This window comes from Oncorhynchus gorbuscha, linkage group LG14 (genome assembly GCF_021184085.1).
Source record: "Oncorhynchus gorbuscha isolate QuinsamMale2020 ecotype Even-year linkage group LG14, OgorEven_v1.0, whole genome shotgun sequence".
In the NCBI taxonomy this organism is placed as follows: domain Eukaryota; kingdom Metazoa; phylum Chordata; class Actinopteri; order Salmoniformes; family Salmonidae; genus Oncorhynchus; species Oncorhynchus gorbuscha.
The window spans coordinates 267,602-294,689 of record NC_060186.1 but is presented as its reverse complement, the minus strand read 5'-3'; the positions used below and the strand labels follow the sequence as shown (position 1 = coordinate 294,689).

Below are 27,088 nucleotides of genomic sequence, written 5' to 3'. Positions count from 1 at the left end.
GTTCCGACAGTGCAGTGAAATGCTTGTGCTTCTAGTTCCGACAGTGCAGTGAAATGCTTGTGTTTCTAGTTCCGACAGTGCAGTGAAATGCTTGTGTTTCTAGTTCCGACAGTGCAGTGAAATGCTTGTGCTTCTAGTTCCGACAGTGCAGTGAAATGCTTGTGCTTCTAGTTCCGACAGTGCAGTGAAATGCTTGTGCTTCTAGTTCAGACAGTGCAGTGAAATGCTTGTGCTTCTAGTTCCGACAGTGCAGTGAAATGCTTGTGTTTCTAGTTCCGACAGTGCAGTGAAATGCTTGTGTTTCTAGTTCCGACAGTGCAGTGAAATGCTTGTGTTTCTAGTTCCGACAGTGCAGTGCAGTGAAATGCTTGTGCTTCTAGTTCAGACAGTGCAGTGAAATGCTTGTGCTTCTAGTTCCGACAGTGCAGTGAAATGCTTGTGCTTCTAGTTCCGACAGTGCAGTGAAATGCTTGTGCTTCTAGTTCAGACAGTGCAGTGAAATGCTTGTGCTTCTAGTTCCGACAGTGCAGTGAAATGCTTGTGCTTCTAGTTCCGACAGTGCAGTGAAATGCTTGTGCTTCTAGTTCAGACAGTGCAGTGAAATGCTTGTGCTTCTAGTTCCGACAGTGCAGTGAAATGCTTGTGCTTCTAGTTCAGACAGTGCAGTGAAATGCTTGTGCTTCTAGTTCCGACAGTGCAGTGAAATGCTCGTGCTTCTAGTTCAGACAGTGCAGTGAAATGCTTGTGCTTCTAGTTCAGACAGTGCAGTGAAATGCTTGTGCTTCTAGTTCAGACAGTGCAGTGAAATGCTTGTGCTTCTAGTTCAGACAGTGCAGTGAAATGCTTGTGCTTCTAGTTCAGACAGTGCAGTGAAATGCTTGTGCTTCTAGTTCCGACAGTGCAGTGAAATGCTTGTGCTTCTAGTTCCGACAGTGCAGTGAAATGCTTGTGTTTCTAGTTCCGACAGTGCAGTGAAATGCTTGTGCTTCTAGTTCAGACAGTGCAGTGAAATGCTTGTGCTTCTAGTTCAGACAGTGCAGTGAAATGCTTGTGCTTCTAGTTCTGACAGTGCAGTGAAATGCTTGTGTTTCTAGTTCCGGCAGTGCAGTGCAGTGAACTGCTTGTGCTTCTAGTTCCGACAGTGCAGTGAAATGCTTGTGTTTCTAGTTCCGACAGTGCAGTGAAATGCTTGTGTTTCTAGTTCCGACAGTGCAGTGAAATGCTTGTGTTTCTAGTTCCGGCAGTGCAGTGCAGTGAACTGCTTGTGCTTCTAGTTCCGACAGTGCAGTGAAATGCTTGTGTTTCTAGTTCCGACAGTGCAGTGAAATGCTTGTGTTTCTAGTTCCGACAGTGCAGTGAAATGCTTGTGTTTCTAGTTCCGACAGTGCAGTGAAATGCTTGTGTTTCTAGTTCCGACAGTGCAGTGAAATGCTTGTGCTTCTAGTTCAGACAGTGCAGTGAAATGCTTGTGCTTCTAGTTCTGACAGTGCAGTGAAATGCTTGTGCTTCTAGTTCCGACAGTGCAGTGAAATGCTTGTGCTTCTAGTTCCGACAGTGCAGTGAAATGCTTGTGTTTCTAGTTCCGGCAGTGCAGTGCAGTGAACTGCTTGTGCTTCTAGTTCCGACAGTGCAGTGAAATGCTTGTGTTTCTAGTTCCGACAGTGCAGTGAAATGCTTGTGTTTCTAGTTCCGACATTGCAGTGAAATGCTTGTGTTTCTAGTTCCGACAGTGCAGTGAAATGCTTGTGCTTCTAGTTCCGACAGTGCAGTGAAATGCTTGTGTTTCTAGTTCCGACAGTGCAGTGAAATGCTTGTGTTTCTAGTTCCGACAGTGCAGTGAAATGCTTGTGCTTCTAGTTCCGACAGTGCAGTGAAATGCTTGTGCTTCTAGTTCCGACAGTGCAGTGAAATGCTTGTGCTTCTAGTTCAGACAGTGCAGTGAAATGCTTGTGCTTCTAGTTCCGACAGTGCAGTGAAATGCTTGTGTTTCTAGTTCCGACAGTGCAGTGAAATGCTTGTGTTTCTAGTTCTGACAGTGCAGTGCAGTGAAATGCTTGTGCTTCTAGTTCAGACAGTGCAGTGAAATGCTTGTGCTTCTAGTTCCGACAGTGCAGTGAAATGCTTGTGCTTCTAGTTCCGACAGTGCAGTGAAATGCTTGTGCTTCTAGTTCAGACAGTGCAGTGAAATGCTTGTGCTTCTAGTTCCGACAGTGCAGTGAAATGCTTGTGCTTCTAGTTCCGACAGTGCAGTGAAATGCTTGTGCTTCTAGTTCCGACAGTGCAGTGAAATGCTTGTGCTTCTAGGTCCGACAGTGCAGTGAAATGCTTGTGCTTCTAGGTCCGACAGTGCAGTGAAATGCTTGTGCTTCTAGTTCAGACAGTGCAGTGAAATGCTTGTGCTTCTAGTTCCGACAGTGCAGTGAAATGCTTGTGCTTCTAGTTCAGACAGTGCAGTGAAATGCTTGTGCTTCTAGTTCAGACAGTGCAGTGAAATGCTTGTGCTTCTAGTTCAGACAGTGCAGTGAAATGCTTGTGTTTCTAGTTCCGACAGTGCAGTGAAATGCTTGTGTTTCTAGTTCCGACAGTGCAGTGAAATGCTTGTGTTTCTAGTTCAGACAGTGCAGTGAAATGCTTGTGTTTCTAGTTCCGACAGTGCAGTGAAATGCTTGTGCTTCTAGTTCCGACAGTGCAGTGAAATGCTTGTGCTTCTAGTTCCGACAGTGCAGTGAAATGCTTGTGCTTCTAGTTCCGACAGTGCAGTGAAATGCTTGTGCTTCTAGTTCCGACAGTGCAGTGAAATGCTTGTGCTTCTAGTTCCGACAGTGCAGTGAAATGCTTGTGCTTCTAGTTCAGACAGTGCAGTGAAATGCTTGTGCTTCTAGTTCCGACAGTGCAGTGAAATGCTCGTGCTTCTAGTTCAGACAGTGCAGTGAAATGCTTGTGCTTCTAGTTCAGACAGTGCAGTGAAATGCTTGTGCTTCTAGTTCAGACAGTGCAGTGAAATGCTTGTGCTTCTAGTTCAGACAGTGCAGTGAAATGCTTGTGCTTCTAGTTCAGACAGTGCAGTGAAATGCTTGTGCTTCTAGTTCCGACAGTGCAGTGAAATGCTTGTGCTTCTAGTTCCGACAGTGCAGTGAAATGCTTGTGTTTCTAGTTCCGACAGTGCAGTGAAATGCTTGTGCTTCTAGTTCAGACAGTGCCGTGAAATGCTTGTGCTTCTAGTTCAGACAGTGCAGTGAAATGCTTGTGCTTCTAGTTCTGACAGTGCAGTGAAATGCTTGTGCTTCTAGTTCCGACAGTGCAGTGAAATGCTTGTGCTTCTAGTTCCGACAGTGCAGTGAAATGCTTGTGTTTCTAGTTCGGCAGTGCAGTGCAGTGAACTGCTTGTGCTTCTAGTTCCGACAGTGCAGTGAAATGCTTGTGTTTCTAGTTCCGACAGTGCAGTGAAATGCTTGTGTTTCTAGTTCCGACAGTGCAGTGAAATGCTTGTGTTTCTAGTTCCGACAGTGCAGTGAAATGCTTGTGTTTCTAGTTCCGACAGTGCAGTGAAATGCTTGTGCTTCTAGTTCAGACAGTGCAGTGAAATGCTTGTGCTTCTAGTTCAGACAGTGCAGTGAAATGCTTGTGCTTCTAGTTCTGACAGTGCAGTGAAATGCTTGTGCTTCTAGTTCCGACAGTGCAGTGAAATGCTTGTGCTTCTAGTTCCGACAGTGCAGTGAAATGCTTGTGTTTCTAGTTCCGGCAGTGCAGTGCAGTGAACTGCTTGTGCTTCTAGTTCCGACAGTGCAGTGAAATGCTTGTGTTTCTAGTTCCGACAGTGCAGTGAAATGCTTGTGTTTCTAGTTCCGACATTGCAGTGAAATGCTTGTGTTTCTAGTTCCGACAGTGCAGTGAAATGCTTGTGCTTCTAGTTCCGACAGTGCAGTGAAATGCTTGTGTTTCTAGTTCCGACAGTGCAGTGAAATGCTTGTGTTTCTAGTTCCGACAGTGCAGTGAAATGCTTGTGCTTCTAGTTCCGACAGTGCAGTGAAATGCTTGTGCTTCTAGTTCCGACAGTGCAGTGAAATGCTTGTGCTTCTAGTTCAGACAGTGCAGTGAAATGCTTGTGCTTCTAGTTCCGACAGTGCAGTGAAATGCTTGTGTTTCTAGTTCCGACAGTGCAGTGAAATGCTTGTGTTTCTAGTTCTGACAGTGCAGTGCAGTGAAATGCTTGTGCTTCTAGTTCAGACAGTGCAGTGAAATGCTTGTGCTTCTAGTTCCGACAGTGCAGTGAAATGCTTGTGCTTCTAGTTCCGACAGTGCAGTGAAATGCTTGTGCTTCTAGTTCAGACAGTGCAGTGAAATGCTTGTGCTTCTAGTTCCGACAGTGCAGTGAAATGCTTGTGCTTCTAGTTCCGACAGTGCAGTGAAATGCTTGTGCTTCTAGTTCCGACAGTGCAGTGAAATGCTTGTGTTTCTAGTTCAGACAGTGCAGTGAAATGCTTGTGTTTCTAGTTCCGACAGTGCAGTGAAATGCTTGTGCTTCTAGTTCGACAGTGCAGTGAAATGCTTGTGCTTCTAGTTCCGACAGTGCAGTGAAATGCTTGTGCTTCTAGTTCCGACAGTGCAGTGAAATGCTTGTGTTTCTAGTTCCGACAGTGCAGTGAAATGCTTGTGCTTCTAGTTCCGACAGTGCAGTGAAATGCTTGTGCTTCTAGTTCCGACAGTGCAGTGAAATGCTTGTGCTTCTAGTTCCGACAGTGCAGTGAAATGCTTGTGTTTCTAGTTCCGACAGTGCAGTGAAATGCTTGTGTTTCTAGTTCCGACAGTGCAGTGAAATGCTTGTGTTTCTAGTTCCGGCAGTGCAGTGCAGTGAACTGCTTGTGCTTCTAGTTCCGACAGTGCAGTGAAATGCTTGTGTTTCTAGTTCCGACAGTGCAGTGAAATGCTTGTGTTTCTAGTTCCGACAGTGCAGTGAAATGCTTGTGTTTCTAGTTCCGACAGTGCAGTGAAATGCTTGTGTTTCTAGTTCCGACAGTGCAGTGAAATGCTTGTGTTTCTAGTTCCGACAGTGCAGTGAAATGCTTGTGTTTCTAGTTCCGACAGTGCAGTGAAATGCTTGTGTTTCTAGTTCCGACAGTGCAGTGAAATGCTTGTGTTTCTAGTTCCGACAGTGCAGTGAAATGCTTGTGCTTCTAGTTCAGACAGTGCAGTGAAATGCTTGTGCTTCTAGTTCAGACAGTGCAGTGAAATGCTTGTGCTTCTAGTTCCGACAGTGCAGTGAAATGCTTGTGCTTCTAGTTCCGACAGTGCAGTGAAATGCTTGTGCTTCTAGTTCAGACAGTGCAGTGAAATGCTTGTGCTTCTAGTTCCGACAGTGCAGTGAAATGCTTGTGCTTCTAGTTCGACAGTGCAGTGAAATGCTTGTGCTTCTAGTTCCGACAGTGCAGTGAAATGCTTGTGCTTCTAGGTCCGACAGTGCAGTGAAATGCTTGTGCTTCTAGGTCCGACAGTGCAGTGAAATGCTTGTGCTTCTAGTTCAGACAGTGCAGTGAAATGCTTGTGTTTCTAGTTCCGACAGTGCAGTGAAATGCTTGTGCTTCTAGTTCCGACAGTGCAGTGAAATGCTTGTGTTTCTAGTTCCGACAGTGCAGTGAAATGCTTGTGCTTCTAGTTCCGACAGTGCAGTGAAATGCTTGTGTTTCTAGTTCCGACAGTGCAGTGAAATGCTTGTGCTTCTAGTTCAGACAGTGCAGTGAAATGCTTGTGCTTCTAGTTCCGACAGTGCAGTGAAATGCTTGTGCTTCTAGTTCCGACAGTGCAGTGAAATGCTTGTGCTTCTAGTTCCGACAGTGCAGTGAAATGCTTGTGTTTCTAGTTCCGGCAGTGCAGTGCAGTGAACTGCTTGTGCTTCTAGTTCGACAGTGCAGTGAAATGCTTGTGTTTCTAGTTCCGACAGTGCAGAGAAATGCTTGTGTTTCTAGTTCCGACAGTGCAGTGAAATGCTTGTGTTTCTAGTTCCGACAGTGCAGTGAAATGCTTGTGCTTCTAGTTCCGACAGTGCAGTGAAATGCTTGTGTTTCTAGTTCCGACAGTGCAGTGAAATGCTTGTGTTTCTAGTTCCGACAGTGCAGTGAAATGCTTGTGCTTCTAGTTCCGACAGTGCAGTGAAATGCTTGTGCTTCTAGTTCAGACAGTGCAGTGAAATGCTTGTGCTTCTAGTTCAGACAGTGCAGTGAAATGCTTGTGCTTCTAGTTCCGACAGTGCAGTGAAATGCTTGTGTTTCTAGTTCCGACAGTGCAGTGAAATGCTTGTGTTTCTAGTTCCGACAGTGCAGTGAAATGCTTGTGTTTCTAGTTCCGACAGTGCAGTGCAGTGAAATGCTTGTGCTTCTAGTTCAGACAGTGCAGTGAAATGCTTGTGCTTCTAGTTCCGACAGTGCAGTGAAATGCTTGTGCTTCTAGTTCCGACAGTGCAGTGAAATGCTTGTGCTTCTAGTTCAGACAGTGCAGTGAAATGCTTGTGCTTCTAGTTCCGACAGTGCAGTGAAATGCTTGTGCTTCTAGTTCCGACAGTGCAGTGAAATGCTTGTGCTTCTAGTTCCGACAGTGCAGTGAAATGCTTGTGCTTCTAGTTCCGACAGTGCAGTGAAATGCTTGTGCTTCTAGTTCAGACAGTGCAGTGAAATGCTTGTGCTTCTAGTTCCGACAGTGCAGTGAAATGCTCGTGCTTCTAGTTCAGACAGTGCAGTGAAATGCTTGTGCTTCTAGTTCAGACAGTGCAGTGAAATGCTTGTGCTTCTAGTTCAGACAGTGCAGTGAAATGCTTGTGCTTCTAGTTCAGACAGTGCAGTGAAATGCTTGTGCTTCTAGTTCAGACAGTGCAGTGAAATGCTTGTGCTTCTAGTTCCGACAGTGCAGTGAAATGCTTGTGCTTCTAGTTCCGACAGTGCAGTGAAATGCTTGTGTTTCTAGTTCCGACAGTGCAGTGAAATGCTTGTGCTTCTAGTTCAGACAGTGCAGTGAAATGCTTGTGCTTCTAGTTCAGACAGTGCAGTGAAATGCTTGTGCTTCTAGTTCTGACAGTGCAGTGAAATGCTTGTGTTTCTAGTTCCGGCAGTGCAGTGCAGTGAACTGCTTGTGCTTCTAGTTCGACAGTGCAGTGAAATGCTTGTGTTTCTAGTTCCGACAGTGCAGTGAAATGCTTGTGTTTCTAGTTCCGACAGTGCAGTGAAATGCTTGTGTTTCTAGTTCCGGCAGTGCAGTGCAGTGAACTGCTTGTGCTTCTAGTTCCGACAGTGCAGTGAAATGCTTGTGTTTCTAGTTCCGACAGTGCAGTGAAATGCTTGTGTTTCTAGTTCCGACAGTGCAGTGAAATGCTTGTGTTTCTAGTTCCGACAGTGCAGTGAAATGCTTGTGTTTCTAGTTCCGACAGTGCAGTGAAATGCTTGTGCTTCTAGTTCAGACAGTGCAGTGAAATGCTTGTGCTTCTAGTTCAGACAGTGCAGTGAAATGCTTGTGCTTCTAGTTCTGACAGTGCAGTGAAATGCTTGTGCTTCTAGTTCCGACAGTGCAGTGAAATGCTTGTGCTTCTAGTTCCGACAGTGCAGTGAAATGCTTGTGTTTCTAGTTCCGGCAGTGCAGTGCAGTGAACTGCTTGTGCTTCTAGTTCCGACAGTGCAGTGAAATGCTTGTGTTTCTAGTTCCGACAGTGCAGTGAAATGCTTGTGTTTCTAGTTCCGACATTGCAGTGAAATGCTTGTGTTTCTAGTTCCGACAGTGCAGTGAAATGCTTGTGCTTCTAGTTCCGACAGTGCAGTGAAATGCTTGTGTTTCTAGTTCCGACAGTGCAGTGAAATGCTTGTGTTTCTAGTTCCGACAGTGCAGTGAAATGCTTGTGCTTCTAGTTCCGACAGTGCAGTGAAATGCTTGTGCTTCTAGTTCGACAGTGCAGTGAAATGCTTGTGCTTCTAGTTCAGACAGTGCAGTGAAATGCTTGTGCTTCTAGTTCCGACAGTGCAGTGAAATGCTTGTGTTTCTAGTTCCGACAGTGCAGTGAAATGCTTGTGTTTCTAGTTCTGACAGTGCAGTGCAGTGAAATGCTTGTGCTTCTAGTTCAGACAGTGCAGTGAAATGCTTGTGCTTCTAGTTCCGACAGTGCAGTGAAATGCTTGTGCTTCTAGTTCCGACAGTGCAGTGAAATGCTTGTGCTTCTAGTTCAGACAGTGCAGTGAAATGCTTGTGCTTCTAGTTCCGACAGTGCAGTGAAATGCTTGTGCTTCTAGTTCGACAGTGCAGTGAAATGCTTGTGCTTCTAGTTCCGACAGTGAAATGCTTGTGCTTCTAGGTCCGACAGTGCAGTGAAATGCTTGTGCTTCTAGGTCCGACAGTGCAGTGAAATGCTTGTGCTTCTAGTTCAGACAGTGCAGTGAAATGCTTGTGCTTCTAGTTCCGACAGTGCAGTGAAATGCTTGTGCTTCTAGTTCAGACAGTGCAGTGAAATGCTTGTGCTTCTAGTTCAGACAGTGCAGTGAAATGCTTGTGCTTCTAGTTCAGACAGTGCAGTGAAATGCTTGTGTTTCTAGTTCCGACAGTGCAGTGAAATGCTTGTGTTTCTAGTTCCGACAGTGCAGTGAAATGCTTGTGTTTCTAGTTCAGACAGTGCAGTGAAATGCTTGTGTTTCTAGTTCGACAGTGCAGTGAAATGCTTGTGCTTCTAGTTCCGACAGTGCAGTGAAATGCTTGTGCTTCTAGTTCCGACAGTGCAGTGAAATGCTTGTGCTTCTAGTTCCGACAGTGCAGTGAAATGCTTGTGTTTCTAGTTCCGACAGTGCAGTGAAATGCTTGTGCTTCTAGTTCCGACAGTGCAGTGAAATGCTTGTGCTTCTAGTTCCGACAGTGCAGTGAAATGCTTGTGCTTCTAGTTCCGACAGTGCAGTGAAATGCTTGTGTTTCTAGTTCCGACAGTGCAGTGAAATGCTTGTGTTTCTAGTTCCGACAGTGCAGTGAAATGCTTGTGTTTCTAGTTCCGGCAGTGCAGTGCAGTGAACTGCTTGTGCTTCTAGTTCCGACAGTGCAGTGAAATGCTTGTGTTTCTAGTTCCGACAGTGCAGTGAAATGCTTGTGTTTCTAGTTCCGACAGTGCAGTGAAATGCTTGTGTTTCTAGTTCCGACAGTGCAGTGAAATGCTTGTGTTTCTAGTTCCGACAGTGCAGTGAAATGCTTGTGTTTCTAGTTCCGACAGTGCAGTGAAATGCTTGTGTTTCTAGTTCCGACAGTGCAGTGAAATGCTTGTGTTTCTAGTTCCGACAGTGCAGTGAAATGCTTGTGTTTCTAGTTCCGACAGTGCAGTGAAATGCTTGTGCTTCTAGTTCAGACAGTGCAGTGAAATGCTTGTGCTTCTAGTTCAGACAGTGCAGTGAAATGCTTGTGCTTCTAGTTCCGACAGTGCAGTGAAATGCTTGTGCTTCTAGTTCCGACAGTGCAGTGAAATGCTTGTGCTTCTAGTTCAGACAGTGCAGTGAAATGCTTGTGCTTCTAGTTCCGACAGTGCAGTGAAATGCTTGTGCTTCTAGTTCCGACAGTGCAGTGAAATGCTTGTGCTTCTAGTTCCGACAGTGCAGTGAAATGCTTGTGCTTCTAGGTCCGACAGTGCAGTGAAATGCTTGTGCTTCTAGGTCCGACAGTGCAGTGAAATGCTTGTGCTTCTAGTTCAGACAGTGCAGTGAAATGCTTGTGCTTCTAGTTCCGACAGTGCAGTGAAATGCTTGTGCTTCTAGTTCAGACAGTGCAGTGAAATGCTTGTGCTTCTAGTTCAGACAGTGCAGTGAAATGCTTGTGCTTCTAGTTCAGACAGTGCAGTGAAATGCTTGTGTTTCTAGTTCCGACAGTGCAGTGAAATGCTTGTGTTTCTAGTTCCGACAGTGCAGTGAAATGCTTGTGTTTCTAGTTCAGACAGTGCAGTGAAATGCTTGTGTTTCTAGTTCCGACAGTGCAGTGAAATGCTTGTGCTTCTAGTTCCGACAGTGCAGTGAAATGCTTGTGCTTCTAGTTCCGACAGTGCAGTGAAATGCTTGTGCTTCTAGTTCCGACAGTGCAGTGAAATGCTTGTGTTTCTAGTTCCGACAGTGCAGTGAAATGCTTGTGCTTCTAGTTCCGACAGTGCAGTGAAATGCTTGTGCTTCTAGTTCCGACAGTGCAGTGAAATGCTTGTGCTTCTAGTTCCGACAGTGCAGTGAAATGCTTGTGTTTCTAGTTCCGACAGTGCAGTGAAATGCTTGTGTTTCTAGTTCCGACAGTGCAGTGAAATGCTTGTGTTTCTAGTTCGGCAGTGCAGTGCAGTGAACTGCTTGTGCTTCTAGTTCCGACAGTGCAGTGAAATGCTTGTGTTTCTAGTTCCGACAGTGCAGTGAAATGCTTGTGTTTCTAGTTCCGACAGTGCAGTGAAATGCTTGTGTTTCTAGTTCCGACAGTGCAGTGAAATGCTTGTGTTTCTAGTTCCGACAGTGCAGTGAAATGCTTGTGTTTCTAGTTCCGACATTGCAGTGAAATGCTTGTGTTTCTAGTTCCGACAGTGCAGTGAAATGCTTGTGCTTCTAGTTCCGACAGTGCAGTGAAATGCTTGTGTTTCTAGTTCCGACAGTGCAGTGAAATGCTTGTGTTTCTAGTTCCGACAGTGCAGTGAAATGCTTGTGCTTCTAGTTCCGACAGTGCAGTGAAATGCTTGTGCTTCTAGTTCCGACAGTGCAGTGAAATGCTTGTGCTTCTAGTTCAGACAGTGCAGTGAAATGCTTGTGCTTCTAGTTCCGACAGTGCAGTGAAATGCTTGTGTTTCTAGTTCCGACAGTGCAGTGAAATGCTTGTGTTTCTAGTTCCGACAGTGCAGTGCAGTGAAATGCTTGTGCTTCTAGTTCAGACAGTGCAGTGAAATGCTTGTGCTTCTAGTTCAGACAGTGCAGTGAAATGCTTGTGCTTCTAGTTCCGACAGTGCAGTGAAATGCTTGTGCTTCTAGTTCCGACAGTGCAGTGAAATGCTTGTGCTTCTAGTTCAGACAGTGCAGTGAAATGCTTGTGCTTCTAGTTCCGACAGTGCAGTGAAATGCTTGTGCTTCTAGTTCCGACAGTGCAGTGAAATGCTTGTGCTTCTAGTTCCGACAGTGCAGTGAAATGCTTGTGCTTCTAGGTCCGACAGTGCAGTGAAATGCTTGTGCTTCTAGGTCCGACAGTGCAGTGAAATGCTTGTGCTTCTAGTTCAGACAGTGCAGTGAAATGCTTGTGCTTCTAGTTCCGACAGTGCAGTGAAATGCTTGTGCTTCTAGTTCAGACAGTGCAGTGAAATGCTTGTGCTTCTAGTTCAGACAGTGCAGTGAAATGCTTGTGCTTCTAGTTCAGACAGTGCAGTGAAATGCTTGTGTTTCTAGTTCCGACAGTGCAGTGAAATGCTTGTGTTTCTAGTTCCGGCAGTGCAGTGCAGTGAACTGCTTGTGCTTCTAGTTCCGACAGTGCAGTGAAATGCTTGTGTTTCTAGTTCCGACAGTGCAGTGAAATGCTTGTGTTTCTAGTTCCGACAGTGCAGTGAAATGCTTGTGTTTCTAGTTCCGACAGTGCAGTGAAATGCTTGTGTTTCTAGTTCCGACAGTGCAGTGAAATGCTTGTGTTTCTAGTTCCGACATTGCAGTGAAATGCTTGTGTTTCTAGTTCCGACAGTGCAGTGAAATGCTTGTGCTTCTAGTTCCGACAGTGCAGTGAAATGCTTGTGTTTCTAGTTCCGACAGTGCAGTGAAATGCTTGTGTTTCTAGTTCCGACAGTGCAGTGAAATGCTTGTGCTTCTAGTTCCGACAGTGCAGTGAAATGCTTGTGCTTCTAGTTCCGACAGTGCAGTGAAATGCTTGTGCTTCTAGGTCCGACAGTGCAGTGAAATGCTTGTGCTTCTAGGTCCGACAGTGCAGTGAAATGCTTGTGCTTCTAGTTCAGACAGTGCAGTGAAATGCTTGTGCTTCTAGTTCCGACAGTGCAGTGAAATGCTTGTGCTTCTAGTTCAGACAGTGCAGTGAAATGCTTGTGCTTCTAGTTCAGACAGTGCAGTGAAATGCTTGTGCTTCTAGTTCAGACAGTGCAGTGAAATGCTTGTGTTTCTAGTTCCGACAGTGCAGTGAAATGCTTGTGTTTCTAGTTCCGACAGTGCAGTGAAATGCTTGTGTTTCTAGTTCAGACAGTGCAGTGAAATGCTTGTGTTTCTAGTTCCGACAGTGCAGTGAAATGCTTGTGCTTCTAGTTCCGACAGTGCAGTGAAATGCTTGTGCTTCTAGTTCCGACAGTGCAGTGAAATGCTTGTGCTTCTAGTTCCGACAGTGCAGTGAAATGCTTGTGCTTCTAGTTCCGACAGTGCAGTGAAATGCTTGTGCTTCTAGTTCCGACAGTGCAGTGAAATGCTTGTGCTTCTAGTTCCGACAGTGCAGTGAAATGCTTGTGCTTCTAGTTCCGACAGTGCAGTGAAATGCTTGTGTTTCTAGTTCCGACAGTGCAGTGAAATGCTTGTGTTTCTAGTTCCGACAGTGCAGTGAAATGCTTGTGTTTCTAGTTCCGACAGTGCAGTGAAATGCTTGTGCTTCTAGTTCCGACAGTGCAGTGAAATGCTTGTGCTTCTAGTTCCGACAGTGCAGTGAAATGCTTGTGCTTCTAGTTCCGACAGTGCAGTGAAATGCTTGTGTTTCTAGTTCAGACAGTGCAGTGAAATGCTTGTGCTTCTTGTTCCGACAGTGCAGTGAAATGCTTGTGTTTCTAGTTCCGACAGTGCAGTAATATCCAACGGCCCAACACACACACACCTAAAGGAATGGAATTAAGAATATCTAATATCTGGACAAGCAATATCAGAGTGGTATAGCCTAAGATACAGGAGAATAGGGTAGAATACAGTATATATACATATGAGATGAGTAATGTAAGATATGTAAACATTATTAAAGTGACTAGTGATCCATTTATTAAAGTGGCCAATGATTTCATGTCTGTATGTTGGCAGCAGCCTGTCTGAGTTAGTGATGTCTGTTTAACAGTCTGATGGTCATGAGACAGGTTTTACTTCTATTGTGTTATTGACTGTATGTTTTGTTTACTCCATGTGTAACTATGTGTTGTTTGTGTCGCACTGCTTTGCTTTATCTTGTCCAGGTCGCAGTTGTAAAGGAGAACTTGTTCTCAACTGGCCTACCTGCTTTGATGCACCTGTACTGACCTCGCCTTCTGGATGATAGCTAAGGGGTTGTCTTCTCTGGAAATGTCTGTCTATGGCAGTCTGCCACCCCCCTTCCCTCATCTTAGCCCCTCTCCTCTCCTCTCCTCTCCTCTCCTCTCCTCTCCTCTCCTCTCCTCTCCTCTCCTCTCCTCTCCTCTCCTCTCCTCTCCTCTCCTCTCCTCCTCTCCTCTCCTCTCCTCTCAGCCTCCTCCCTCTCCCCCTCCCCTCAGCCTCCTCCCACTCTCTCCCTCCCTCCCCCTCCTCCCCTCAGCCTCCTCCCTCTCTCTCCCTCCCTCCCCCGTCCTCCCCTCAGCCTCCTCCCTCTCTCTCCCTCCCTCCCCTCCTCCTCTCAGCCTCCTCCCTCTCTCCCTCCCTCATTCCTCCTCCCCTCAGCCTCCTCCCCTCTCTCCCTCCCTCACCCCTCCTCCCCTCAGCCTCCTCCCTCTCTCTCCCTCCCTCACCCCTCCTCCTCTCAGCCTCCTCCCTCTCTCTCCCTCCGCCCCTCTCCCATCAGCCTCCTCCCTCTCTCTCCCTCCCTCACCCCTCCTCCCCTCAGCCTCCTCCCTCCCCCCCTCTCCCCCCTGTATGTTGACGCACCACGGCTGGTCCTCCTCAGCCACATTTTCACCAGAAGGGGGGAGAAGGCCTGGGGTGACAGGGGGGAGACGGGAGAGGAACAGACAGTAAAGTTACTCCACCCAGAGACAGGGGGGAGAGGGGGGAGACGGGAGAGGAACAGACAGTAAAGTTACTCCACCCAGAGACAGGGGGAGAGGGGGAGACGGGAGAGGAACAGACAGTAAAGTTACTCCACCCAGAGACAGGGGGAGAGGGGTGATGGGAGAGGAACAGACAGTAAAGTTACTCCACCCAGAGACAGGGGGAGAGGGGGTGATGGGAGAGGAACAGACAGTAAAGTTACTCCACCCAGAGACAGGGGGAGAGGGGGTGATGGGAGAGGAACAGACAGTAAAGTTACTCCACCCAGAGACAGGGGGAGAGGGGGTGATGGGAGAGGAACAGACAGTAAAGTTACTCCACCCAGAGACAGGGGGAGAGGGGGTGATGGGAGAGGAACAGACAGTAAAGTTACTCCACCCAGAGACAGGGGGAGAGGGGGTGATGGGAGAGGAACAGACAGTAAAGTTACTCCACCCAGAGACAGGGGAGAGGGGGTGATGGGAGAGGAACAGACAGTAAAGTTACTCCACCCAGAGACAGGGGGAGAGGGGGTGATGGGAGAGGAACAGACAGTAAAGTTACTCCACCCAGAGACAGGGGAGAGAGGGGGTGATGGGAGAGGAACAGACAGTAAAGTTACTCCACCCAGAGACAGGGGGAGAGGGGGTGATGGGAGAGGAACAGACAGTAAAGTTACTCCACCCAGAGACAGGGGGAGAGGGGGTGATGGGAGAGGAACAGACAGTAAAGTTACTCCACCCAGAGACAGGGGGAGAGGGGGTGATGGGAGAGGAACAGACAGTAAAGTTACTCCACCCAGAGACAGGGGGGAGACGGGAGCGGGTGATGGGAGAGGAACAGACAGTAAAGTTACTCCACCCAGAGACAGGGGGGAGACGGGGGGTGATGGGAGAGGAACAGACAGTAAAGTTACTCCACCCAGAGACAGGGGGAGACGGGAGGGTGATGGGAGAGGAACAGACAGTAAAGTTACTCCACCCAGAGACAGGGGGAGAGGGGGTGATGGGAGAGGAACAGACAGTAAAGTTACTCCACCCAGAGACAGGGGGAGAGGGGGTGATGGGAGAGGAACAGACAGTAAAGTTACTCCACCCAGAGACAGGGGGAGAGGGGGTGATGGGAGAGGAACAGACAGTAAAGTTACTCCACCCAGAGACAGGGGGAGAGGGGGTGATGGGAGAGGAACAGACAGTAAAGTTACTCCACCCAGAGACAGGGGGAGAGGGGGTGATGGGAGAGGAACAGACAGTAAAGTTACTCCACCCAGAGACAGGGGGAGACGGGAGGGGTGATGGGAGAGGAACAGACAGTAAAGTTACTCCACCCAGAGACAGGGGGAGAGGGGGTGATGGGAGAGGAACAGACAGTAAAGTTACTCCACCCAGAGACAGGGGGAGAGGGGGTGATGGGAGAGGAACAGACAGTAAAGTTACTCCACCCAGAGACAGGGGGAGAGGGGGTGATGGGAGAGGAACAGACAGTAAAGTTACTCCACCCAGAGACAGGGGGAGAGGGGGTGATGGGAGAGGAACAGACAGTAAAGTTACTCCACCCAGAGACAGGGGGAGAGGGGGTGATGGGAGAGGAACAGACAGTAAAGTTACTCCACCCAGAGACAGGGGGGAGACGGGGGGGTGATGGGAGAGGAACAGACAGTAAAGTTACTCCACCCAGAGACAGGGGGAGAGGGGGTGATGGGAGAGGAACAGACAGTAAAGTTACTCCACCCAGAGACAGGGGGAGAGGGGGTGATGGGAGAGGAACAGACAGTAAAGTTACTCCACCCAGAGACAGGGGGAGAGGGGGTGATGGGAGAGGAACAGACAGTAAAGTTACTCCACCCAGAGACAGGGGGAGAGGGGGTGATGGGAGAGGAACAGACAGTAAAGTTACTCCACCCAGAGACAGGGGGAGAGGGGATGATGGGAGAGGAACAGACAGTAAAGTTACTCCACCCAGAGACAGGGGGAGAGGGGGTGATGGGAGAGGAACAGACAGTAAAGTTACTCCACCCAGAGACAGGGGGAGAGGGGGTGATGGGAGAGGAACAGACAGTAAAGTTACTCCACCCAGAGACAGGGGGAGAGGGGGTGATGGGAGAGGAACAGACAGTAAAGTTACTCCACCCAGAGACAGGGGGGAGAGGGGGGTGATGGGAGAGGAACAGACAGTAAAGTTACTCCACCCAGAGACAGGGGGGAGAGGGGGGTGATGGGAGAGGAACAGACAGTAAAGTTACTCCACCCAGAGACAGGGGGAGAGGGGGTGATGGGAGAGGAACAGGGTTACTGAGAGGAGAGGGGGTGATGGGAGAGGAACAGACAGTAAAGTTACTCCACCCAGAGACAGCTCACGGAGGGTGACTGACTGAGATGCTACTGGCTGTGTCCAGGCCAGCGTGGACGGAAAATATTTATTGTATCTCAGATTGTTCTGGTGATTCACACGTGGAAATATTTATTGGGTGTGACAATACAGAGGCAGATGCAAGATGCAAGCAACTATGGTTTAATGAATACAGTTTACAGCAGCAACAGGACAGACAGACTGTACTCAGACGGAATCCGACCCAGGGACTAGGGCGCATCTTCCGATGATAGCGTGCTGAGAAATCCAGGGGAGTGTGTCCGGATGGGTAGGAAGGAGCACAGCAGATAATCCACACAAGGGCGGCGAGAGATGAGCACGGACACACGACACAACCTCAGGGAAGTAACAACGATCTGACAACAAGAAACACTTTTTACAGAACATATAAAGGGAAGATAAGTGGTTCCAGCTGGCGCAGACAATCAGGCCGAGATTGGGAGCCACGCCCACACAAACACGGGAGAGAGAGAGAGAGAGAGAGAGAGAGAGAGAGAGAGAGAGAGAGAGAGAGAGAGAGAGAGAGAGAGAGAGAGAGAGTGAGACAGTGGATTCATGAACCGTGACATTGGGAGGAAATGCTTTAACATTTGTATCACAAACCATTATTGAGAAAATCCTGATGAAAGCGGCCATTTTTAGGCCTCTAGCTCTACCCGTAGATTTCTGCAGCGACGTAGTGTCCCCCATGAGTGACTGAACACTGAGCCAATCACGGCGTAACTAGGGAACATTACCAACCCCTACGCTCTGTATTTTCCATAAATAGATGGTGAAGGAATGGGACACCTAATGTTAAAAGGAATGGGACACCTCATGTTAAAAGGAATGGGACACCTCGTGTTAAAAGGAATGAGACACCTCATGTTAAAAGGAATGGTGAAGGAATGGGACACCTCATGTTAAAAGGAATGGGACACCTCATGTTAAAAGGAATGGTGAAGGAATGGGACACCTCATGTTAAAAGGAATGGGACACCTCATGTTAAAAGGAATGGTGAAGGAATGGGACACCTCATGTTAAAAGGAATGGTGAAGGAATGGGACACCTCATGTTAAAAGGAATGGTGAAGGAATGGGACACCTCATGTTAAAAGGAATGGTGAAGGAATGGGACACCTCATGTTAAAAGGAATGGGACACCTCATGTTAAAAGGAATGGTGAAGGAATGGGACACCTCATGTTAAAAGGAATGGGACACCTCATGTTAAAAGGAATGGGACACCTCATGTTAAAAGGAATGGGACACCTCATGTTAAAAGGAATGGGACACCTCATGTTAAAAGGAATGGGACACCTCATGTTAAAAGGAATGGGACACCTCATGTTAAAAGGAATGGGACACCTCATGTTAAAAGGAATGGGACACCTCATGTTAAAAGGAATGGGACACCTCATGTTAAAAGGAATGGGACACCTCATGTTAAAAGGAATGGGACACCTCATGTTAAAAGGAATGGGACACCTAATGTTAAAAGGAATGGGACACCTCATGTTAAAAGGAATGGGACACCTCATGTTAAAAGGAATGGGACACCTCATGTTAAAAGGAATGGGACACCTCATATTATAAGGAATGGGACACCTCATGTTAAAAGGAATGGGACACCTCATGTTAAAAGGAATGGGACACCTCATATTATAAGGAATGGGACACCTCATGTTAAAAGGAATGGGACACCTCATGTTAAATGGAATGGGACAGTGACAGGACAGGACAGTGACAGGACAGGACAGTGACAGGACAGGACAGTGACAGGACGGGGTAGTGACAGGACAGTGACAGGACAGGACAGGACAGTGACAGGACAGGACAGTGACAGGACGGGGCAGTGACAGGACAGGACAGTGACAGGACAGGACAGTGACAGGACCGGGTAGTGACAGGACAGGACAGGACAGGACAGTGACAGGATGGGGCAGTGACAGGACAGGTCGGGGCAGTGACAGGACAGGACAGGACAGTGACAGGACGGGGCAGTGACAGGACAGGACAGGACAGTGACAGGACAGGACAGTGACAGGACGGGGCAGTGACAGGACAGGACAGTAACACAGTTGTCTCGCAGGCTATTTTGTATTACAGTCTCTCTCTCTGAGCTACAGAGAAATTCAGGAGACGAATCAATTGGACCCAGTCAGAAACATGGAGTCCATGTTTCTGTTTATACCCCTCCCTTACCCATGAAATGGACCCGATGACATCTGATTCACATCAACCACAACAAATCAACCGTAGCCTTCGTTCCAGGGACGACAGCATCAGAGCTGTAGCTGAGAGGAATCCTTAGCCGACTGAAGATCAGGAGGAGGGTTCACAGACTGAGGAGAGGAGTGTTGATTCACACTGAGGTCGTTGTTACATTTTAACCCACTGTCCTCTAGACTACAGAACGCACACAGAGAAAATAACCCACTGTCCTCTAGACTACACCCTCTATCCTCTAGACTACAGCCTCTAGACTACAACCACTGTTCTCTAGACTACAGAACGCACACAGAGAAAATAACCCACTGTCCTCTAGACTACAGAACGCACACAGAGAAAATAACCCACTGTCCTCTAGACTACAGAACGAACACAGAGAAAATAACCCACTGTCCTCTAGACTACAGAACGCACACAGAGAAAATAACCCACTGTCCTCTAGACTACAGCCTCTAGACTACAGCCTCTAGACTACAACCACTGTTCTCTAGACTACAGCCTCTAGACTACAGCCTCTATCCTCTAGACCACAGCCTCTAGACTACAGCCTCTAGACTACAGAACACACACACAGAAAATAACCCACTGTCCTCTAGACTACAGCCTCTATCCTCTAGACTACAGCCTCTATCCTCTAGACTACAGCCTCTATCCTCTAGACTACAGCCTCTAGACTACAGCCTCTATCCTCTAGACTACAGCCTCTAGACTACAGCCTCTATCCTCTAGACTACAGCCTCTATCCTCTAGACTACAGCCTCTAGACTACAGAACGCACACAGAGAAAATAACCCACTGTCCTCTAGACCACAGAACACACACAGAGAAAATAACCCACTGTCCTCTAGACTACAGTCTCTATCCTCTAGACTACAGCCTCTAGACTACAGCCTCTAGACTACAGCCTCTATCCTCTAGACTACAGCCTCTAGACTACAGTCTCTATCCTCTAGACTACAGTCTCTAGACTACAGACTCTAGACTACAGACTCTAGACTACAGCCTCTAGACTACAGACTCTAGACTACAGCCTCTATCCTTTAGACTACAGCCTCTAGACTACAGCCTCTATCCTCTAGACTACAGCCTCTAGACCACAGCCTCTAGACTACAGCCTCTAGACTACAGCCTCTAGACTACATTCTCTATCCTCTAGACTACAGACTCTAGACTACAGCCTCTATCCTCTAGACTACAGCCTCTAGACTACAGCCTCTAGACTACAGCCTCTAGACTACATCCTCTAGACTACAGCCTCTATCCTCTAGACTACAGCCTCTAGACTACAGCCTCTAGACTACAGCCTCTATCCTCTAGACTACAGCCTCTAGACTTTAGCCTCTAGACCACAGCCTCTAGACTATAACCACTGTCCTCTAGGCTGCAGCCTCTATCCTCTAGACTTAACTGTTGCTGCTGGAACCTCTGCTGACTCCTCCCACCACTGTAGCTGCTGGGATCTCCGCTGACTCCTCCCACCACTGTAGCTGTTGGAACCTCCGCTGACTCCTCCCACCACTGTAGCTGCTGGAACCTCCGCTGACTCCTCCCACCACTGTAGCTGCTGGAACCTCTGCTGACTCCTCCAACCACTGTAGCTGCTGGAACCTCCGCTGACTCCTCCCACCACTGTAGCTGCTGGAACCTCCGCTGACTCCTCCCACCACTGTAGCTGCTGGAACCTCCGCTGACTCCTCCCACCACTGTAGCTGCTGGAACCTCCGCTGACTCCTCCCACCACTGTAGCTGCTGGAACCTCCACTGACTCCTCCCACCACTGTAGCTGCTGGAACCTCCGCTGACTCCTCCCACCACTGTAGCTGCTGAAACCTCCGCTGACTCCTCCCACCACTGTAGCTGCTGGAACCTCCACTGACTCCTCCCACCACTGTGCTGCCTGTTTATTTTTTGGACGGTTTAACTTTTTCAGAACAGAGTGGATGGACCCCTGTTCAGAGTGGATGGACCCCTGTTCAGAGTGGATGGACCCCTGTTCAGAGTGGATGGACCCCTGTTCAGAGTGGATGGACCCCTGTTCAGAACAGAGTGGATGGACCCCTGTTCAGAGTGGATGGACCCCTGTTCAGAGTGGATGGACCCCTGTTCAGAGTGGATGGACCCCTGTTCAGAGTGGATGGACCCCTGTTCAGAGTGGATGGACCCCTGTTCAGAGTGGATGGACCCCTGTTCAGAGTGGATGGACCCCTGTTCAGAACAGAATGGACAACCTATTCCTTTATAGTGCACTACTGTTGATTACTGAATTATAAAGCATATTGTCCTCCTGCAGTGAAGTCACTCAACTTTCTAAGACCCTACACCCTCTCCGAGCCACCACCCCCTCCCCCAGCTACACCCTCTCCGAGCCACCACCCCCTCCCCCAGCTACACCCTCTCCTAGCCACCACCCCCTCCCCAAGCTACACCCACTCCGAGCCACCACCCCCCTCCCCTAGCTATACGCTCTCCGAGCCACCACCACCCCCAGCTACACCCTCTCCGAGCCACCCCCTCCCCCAGCTACACCCTCTCCGAGCCACCACCACCCCAGCTACACCCTCTCCGAGCCACCCCCTCCCCCAGCTACACCCTCTCCGAGCCCCCAACCCTCCCCCAGCTACACCCTCTCCGAGCCACCCCCTCCCCCAGCTACACCCTCTCCGAGCCACCACCCCCTCCCCCAGCTACACCCTCTCCGAGCCACCACCCCCTCCCCAAGCTACACCCACTCCGAGCCACCACCCACCCTCCCCCAGCTACACCCTCTCCGAGCCACCCCCTCCCCCAGCTACACCCTCTCTGAGCCCCCTCCTCCAGCTACACCCTCTCCGAGCCACCCCCCCCCCCTCCCCAGGCAGGAACCCAGAGGCAGGAACCCAGAGGCAGCAACCCAGAGGCAGGAACCCAGAGAGGCAGGAACCCAGAGGCAGCAACCCAGAGGCAGCAACCCAGAGGCAGGAACCCAGAGGCAGGAACCCAGAGGCAGCAACCCAGAGGCAGGAACCCAGAGGCAGCAACCCAGAGGCAGGAACCCAGAGGCAGCAACCCAGAGGCAGGAACCCAGAGGCAGGAACCCAGAGGCAGGAACCCAGAGGCAGGAACCCAGAGGCAGCAACCCAGAGGCAGGAACCCAGAGGCAGCAACCCAGAGGCAGCAACCCAGAGGCAGCAACCCAGAGGCAGGAACCCAGAGGCAGCAACCCAGAGGCAGCAACCCAGAGGCAGCAACCCAGAGGCAGCAATCCAGAGGCAGCAACCCAGAGGCAGCAACCCAGAGGCAGGAACCCAGAGGCAGCAACCCAGAGGCAGGAACCCAGAGGCAGGAACCCAGGGGCAGGAACCCAGAGGCAGCAACGCAGAGGCAGCAACCCAGAGGCAGCAACCCAGAGGCAGCAACCCAGAGGCAATGTAAAACAAAAGACATCAAATATAGTATTTAACATTTTAGTGTTTAACATGTTAGTGTTTAATTAACATGTTAGTGTTTAATTAACATGTTAGTGTTTAATTATCATGTCAGTTTTTAATTATCATGTTATTAGTTAACATGTTTCATCCTGAGCTATTGTGTTAATACACAGTATTATTGAGGGCATCAGGAAGAAGAATATAAACATTAAACACAGTTTAAAACGTGTTCTGTGTTCGTAAATCAACGATTTAAAGAGCACCCGATATTTCCTCATAATTTCAATAGCTGTAGTTTAGGGGGGGTTTTCTGGTTAACTAACCACTTGGTACAACGTCACGTTCTATTAGAACCTTCTTGATCCCCTTCGAACCGTAATCCATTCCAGAGTTCTGGAACGTTGTCAGGTTACCCCCCTTTTCTAGTCTTTGGAAAGGGGGAGCGGGCGGAGTGAGAGTAACTAACGACTGTTTTCACTACACAGACATTCCTGCTGTGAGAGGATAAAACGCCACGCAGCCATTCTGTCTAATGTTCAAATTGCTTATCTTAAAAGAGAACCCAAAAACCACACTTTCTTTTTTTTATTCCTGCTTTCAACACGTAGGACTCAGTAAGATATGTTACTGCTGATCGTCAGCCAGCGTGCCAGTCCCGGAGAGCCTTTCAAATGGAACCCTATGCCCTATGAAGTGCACTACTTTTGAACCAGAGCCATTATGGGGCTCTGTGGGTTATTAGAATGGCATTTGGGATTCAACCCGTCTTCTTTCTGAAAGGCCGGCGATCGTTTCTCACAGAGATGATTGTAAAAACTCCCCCCCCCCTCGGGTGGTCGGTGGTTGTGTTGAGGTTGGGTTGGGGTTGTGTTGGGGTTGTGTTGGGGTTGTGTTGAGGTTGTGTTGGGGTTGTGTTGAGGTTGTGTTGAGGTTGGGTTGGGGTTGGGGTTGTGATATGGTTGTGTTGGGGTTGGGGTTGGGTTGGGGTTGTGTTGAGGTTGGGTTGGGGTTGTGTTGGGGTTGTGTTGGGGTTGTGTTGTGGTTGTGTTGAGGTTGGGTTGGGGTTGTGATGTGGTTGTGTTGGGGTTGTGTTGAGGTTGGGGTTGGGTTGGGGTTGTGTTGAGGTTGGGTTGGGGTTGTGTTGAGGTTGGGTTGAGGTTGGGTTGAGGTTGTGTTGGGGTTGTGTTGAGGTTGTGTTGGGGTTGTGTTGAGGTTGTGTTGAGGTTGGGTTGGGGTTGTGTTGTGGTTGTGTTGAGGTTGTGTTGAGGTTGTGATGTGGTTGTGTTGGGGTTGTGTTGGGGTTGGGTTGGGGTTGTATTGTAGTTGTGTTGAGCTTGTGTTGAGCTTGTGTTGAGGTTGTGTTGGGGTTGTGTTGAGGTTGTGATGTGGTTGTGTTGAGGTTGTATTGTAGTTGTGTTGAGGTTGTGATGTGGTTGTGTTGAGGTTGTGTTGTAGTTGTGTTGAGGTTGTGATGTGGTTGTGTTGAGGTTGTATTGTAGTTGTGTTGAGCTTGTGTTGAGCTTGTGTTGGGGTTGTGATGTGGTTGTGTTGAGGTTGTATTGTAGTTGTGTTGAGGTTGTGATGTGGTTGTGTTGAGGTTGTATTGTAGTTGTGTTGAGGTTGTGTTGGGGTTGTGTTGAGGTTGTGATGTGGTTGTGTTGAGGTTGTGATGTGGTTGTGTTGAGGTTGTGATGTGGTTGTGTTGTAGTTGTGTTGAAGCTGTATTGAGGTCGTGTTGAGTAGTTCAACCTGAATACATTCCTCTTAGACCTCAGATGTTGTCCACATACTGAATCTCTCTATTCTGCACGGACAACAAAGAGAGGTCCCAGATTGTAGCAACGACCAAACACAACTAACACATCTGGGCTGAATCCTCCTGCCAGCTGATTGGTCAGGACATTGTGAGACGGTTATAGATCACGTAGTGGGAAATATCCAAATATAACGGAAGAGAGGCCACGTGATTGGTCATGTGACAAAGAGAAGCCAAGTGATTGGTCATGTGACAAAGAGAAGCCAAGTGATTGGTCATGTGACAAAGAGAAGCCAAGTGATTGGTCATGTGACAAAGAGAAGCCAAGTGATTGGTCATGTGACAAAGAGAAGCCAAGTGATTGGTCATGTGACAAAGAGAAGCCACGTGATTGGTCATGTGACAAAGAGAAGCCAAGTGATTGGTCATGTGACAAAGAGAAGCCAAGTGATTGGTCATGTGACAAAGAGAAGCCAAGTGATTGGTCATGTGACAAAAATGTGGTACTGTCACGTTCTGACCTTAGTTCCTTTGTTTTGTCTTTTGTTTTAGTATGGTCAGGGCGTGAGTTGGGTGGGTTGTCTATGTTAGTTTTAGTATGGTCAGGGTGTGAGTTGGGGTGGGTTGTCTATGTTAGTTTTAGTATGGTCAGGGTGTGAGTTGGGTGGGTTGTTAGTTTTAGTATGGTCAGGACGTGAGTTGGGTGGGTTGTCTGTTGTTTTAGTATGGTCAGGGTGTGAGTTGGGTGGGTTGTTAGTTTTAGTATGGTCAGGGTGTGAGTTGGGTGGGTTGTCTATGTTAGTTTTAGTATGGTCAGGGTGTGAGTTGGGGTGGGTTGTCTATGTTAGTTTTAGTCTGGTCAGGGTGTGAGTTGGGTGGGTTGTCTATGTTAGTTTTAGTATGGTCAGGGTGTGAGTTGGGGTGGGTTGTCTATGTTAGTTTTAGTATGGTCAGGGCGTGAGTTGGGTGGGTTGTCTGTTGTTTTAGTATGGTCAGGGTGAGTTGGGTGGGTTGTCTGTTGTTTTAGTATGGTCAGGGTGTGAGTTGGGTGGGTTGTTAGTTTTAGTATGGTCAGGGCGTGAGTTGGGTGGGTTGTCTATGTTAGTTTTAGTCTGGTCAGGGTGTGAGTTGGGTGCGTTGTATATGTTAGTTTTAGTATGGTCAGGGTGTGAGTTGGTTGGGTTGTCTATGTTAGTTTTAGTATCGTCAGGGCGTGAGTTGGGTGGGTTGTCTATGTTAGTTTTAGTATGGTCAGGGTGTGAGTTGGGTGGGTTGTCTATGTTAGTTTTAGTCTGGTCAGGGCGTGAGTTGGGTGGGTTGTCTATGTTAGTTTTAGTATGGTCAGGGCGTGAGTTGGGTGGGTTGTCTATGTTAGTTTTAGTATGGTCAGGGCGTGAGTTGGGTGGGTTGTCTATGTTAGTTTTAGTATGGTCAGGGCGTGAGTTGGGTGGGTTGTCTATGTTAGTTTTAGTATGGTCAGGGCGTGAGTTGGGTGGGTTGTCTATGTTAGTTTTAGTATGGTCAGGGCGTGAGTTGGGTGGGTTGTCTATGTTAGTTTTAGTCTGGTGAGGGCGTGAGTTGGGTGGGTTGTCTATGTTAGTTTTAGTATGGTCAGGGTGTGAGTTGGGTGGGTTGTCTATGTTAGTTTTTCTATATTTTTCTATTTCTGTGTTTGGCCTGGTTATGGTTCTCAATCAGAGGCAGCTGTAAATCGTTGTCCCTGTTTGAGAACCATATTTAGGCAGCCTGTTTTCTATTGTGTTTTGGTGGGTGGTTGTTTTCAGTCTTTGTGCGTCAGACAGAACTGTTCCGGTTGTTTCTTTGTTGTTTTGTTATTCAGTGTTCAGTTTTTATTCAAAACCATGAACACGTTGTCAGGATTTGGCCAGGGTTGTTCCGGTTTTTGGTCAATAGATGCCCCCATTGTGCCTTTTGACCTTTTGTTTTCCCTTGATCCCCATTATTATTTGCACCTGTGCCTCGTTTCCCCTGATTGTATTTAAACCCTTTGTTTTCCTCTGTTCTTTGCTCTGTGTTTGTATGTTAGCACCCAGCCCTAGTACTCTGTGAACTCTTGTTGATCCCGGTGGACTCTCTTGTGGAATTCTGTTTTTTGTTCTTGTTTGTTTGTTTTTGAGTATCTTTGAGGCTTTTTGTGCTTTACCTTCCACCTTGTGGATTTACCTTTTTGTCTTGGAGGATTACCTTTGTTCTTGTAGAATTCCTTTTGAGGTTGTGGAGTTACATGTTTTCCTGAAGAACTTCACTTTTTACTTCATTAAATACACCGTCTCAAGTACTGCTGTGTCTGCCTCATCTTCTGGGTTCTGCTGACTATTCGTGGCTCAGTTGGTTTAGTGACTGTTTCTCACTCCGGAGACCCGGGTTCGCAACCGGGTCCTGACAGAAACACAGAGCCAAAAATGAACCCAGAGGCAGCCAGTTCCCAGGACCTTGTTGCCATGCTGACACACGTACCACGCTGCACCTTGGTTCTCACCTTCTTCCCACGACAGCCGCTACCAAGAGGATCTGGGAACGATGCGGAATTGATAAACGTTCTCTTGAACGTCATGAGATGTTGACAGAATTACATTGTTAAAACATTTCTCAACCTTCCTTTCCACCATTCTGGAACATTCCTGGAAGAGTTGTTGACTGGGAAAAACTCTGTCCCCTCCCTCTTAGAGCAGATAACTGGTTGTTGACAGGGGAACACTCTGTCCCCTCCCTCTTAGAGCAGATAACTGGTTGCTGACAGGGGAACACTCTGTCTCCTCCCTCTTAGAGCAGATAACTGGGTGTTGACACGGAGACACTCTGTCTCCTCCCTCTTATTCAGAGCAGATAACTGGTTGTTGACAGGTAGACACTCTGTCCCCTCCCTCTTAGAGCAGATAACAGGTTGTTGACAGGGAGACACTCTGTCTCCTCCCTCTTAGAGCAGATAACTGGTTGTTGACAGGGGAACACTCTGTCCCCTCCCTCTGAGAGCAGATAACTGGTTGTTGACAGGGGAACACTCTGTCTCCTCCCTCTTAGAGCAGATAACTGGTTGTTGACAGGGGAACACTCTGTCCCCTCCCTCTTATTCAGAGCAGATAACTGGTTGTTGACAGGGGAACACTCTGTCTCCTCCCTCTTAGAGCAGATAACTGGTTGTTGACAGGGAGACACTCTGTCCCCTCGCTCTTAGAGCAGAAAACTGGTTGTTGACAGGGAGACACTCTGTCCCCTCCCTCTTATTCAGATAACTGGTTGTTGACAGGGGAACACTCTGTCCCCTCCCTCTTATTCAGAGCAGATAACTGGTTGTTGACAGGGGAACACTCTGTCCCCTCCCTCTTATTCAGAGCAGATAACTGGTTGTTGACAGGGGAACACTCTGTCCCCTCCCTCTTATTCAGAGCAGATAACTGGTTGTTGACA

The 27,088-nt window shown here is 48.2% G+C and overlaps 1 protein-coding gene across 1 annotated transcript in view; it reads left to right on the top strand.

Annotated features, from left to right (window-relative positions):
- The window catches only part of LOC123995835 (extensin-like), a 52,120-nt gene extending 30,213 nt beyond the window's left edge, over positions 1 to 21,907 (top strand). The window contains exon 2 of the mRNA XM_046299517.1: positions 20,787 to 21,907. Within this exon, the coding sequence (XP_046155473.1) occupies positions 20,787 to 21,907 (1,121 nt within the window). The remainder of the gene's footprint in view (positions 1 to 20,786) is intronic.
- Positions 21,908 to 27,088: the final 5,181 nt, after the last annotated feature.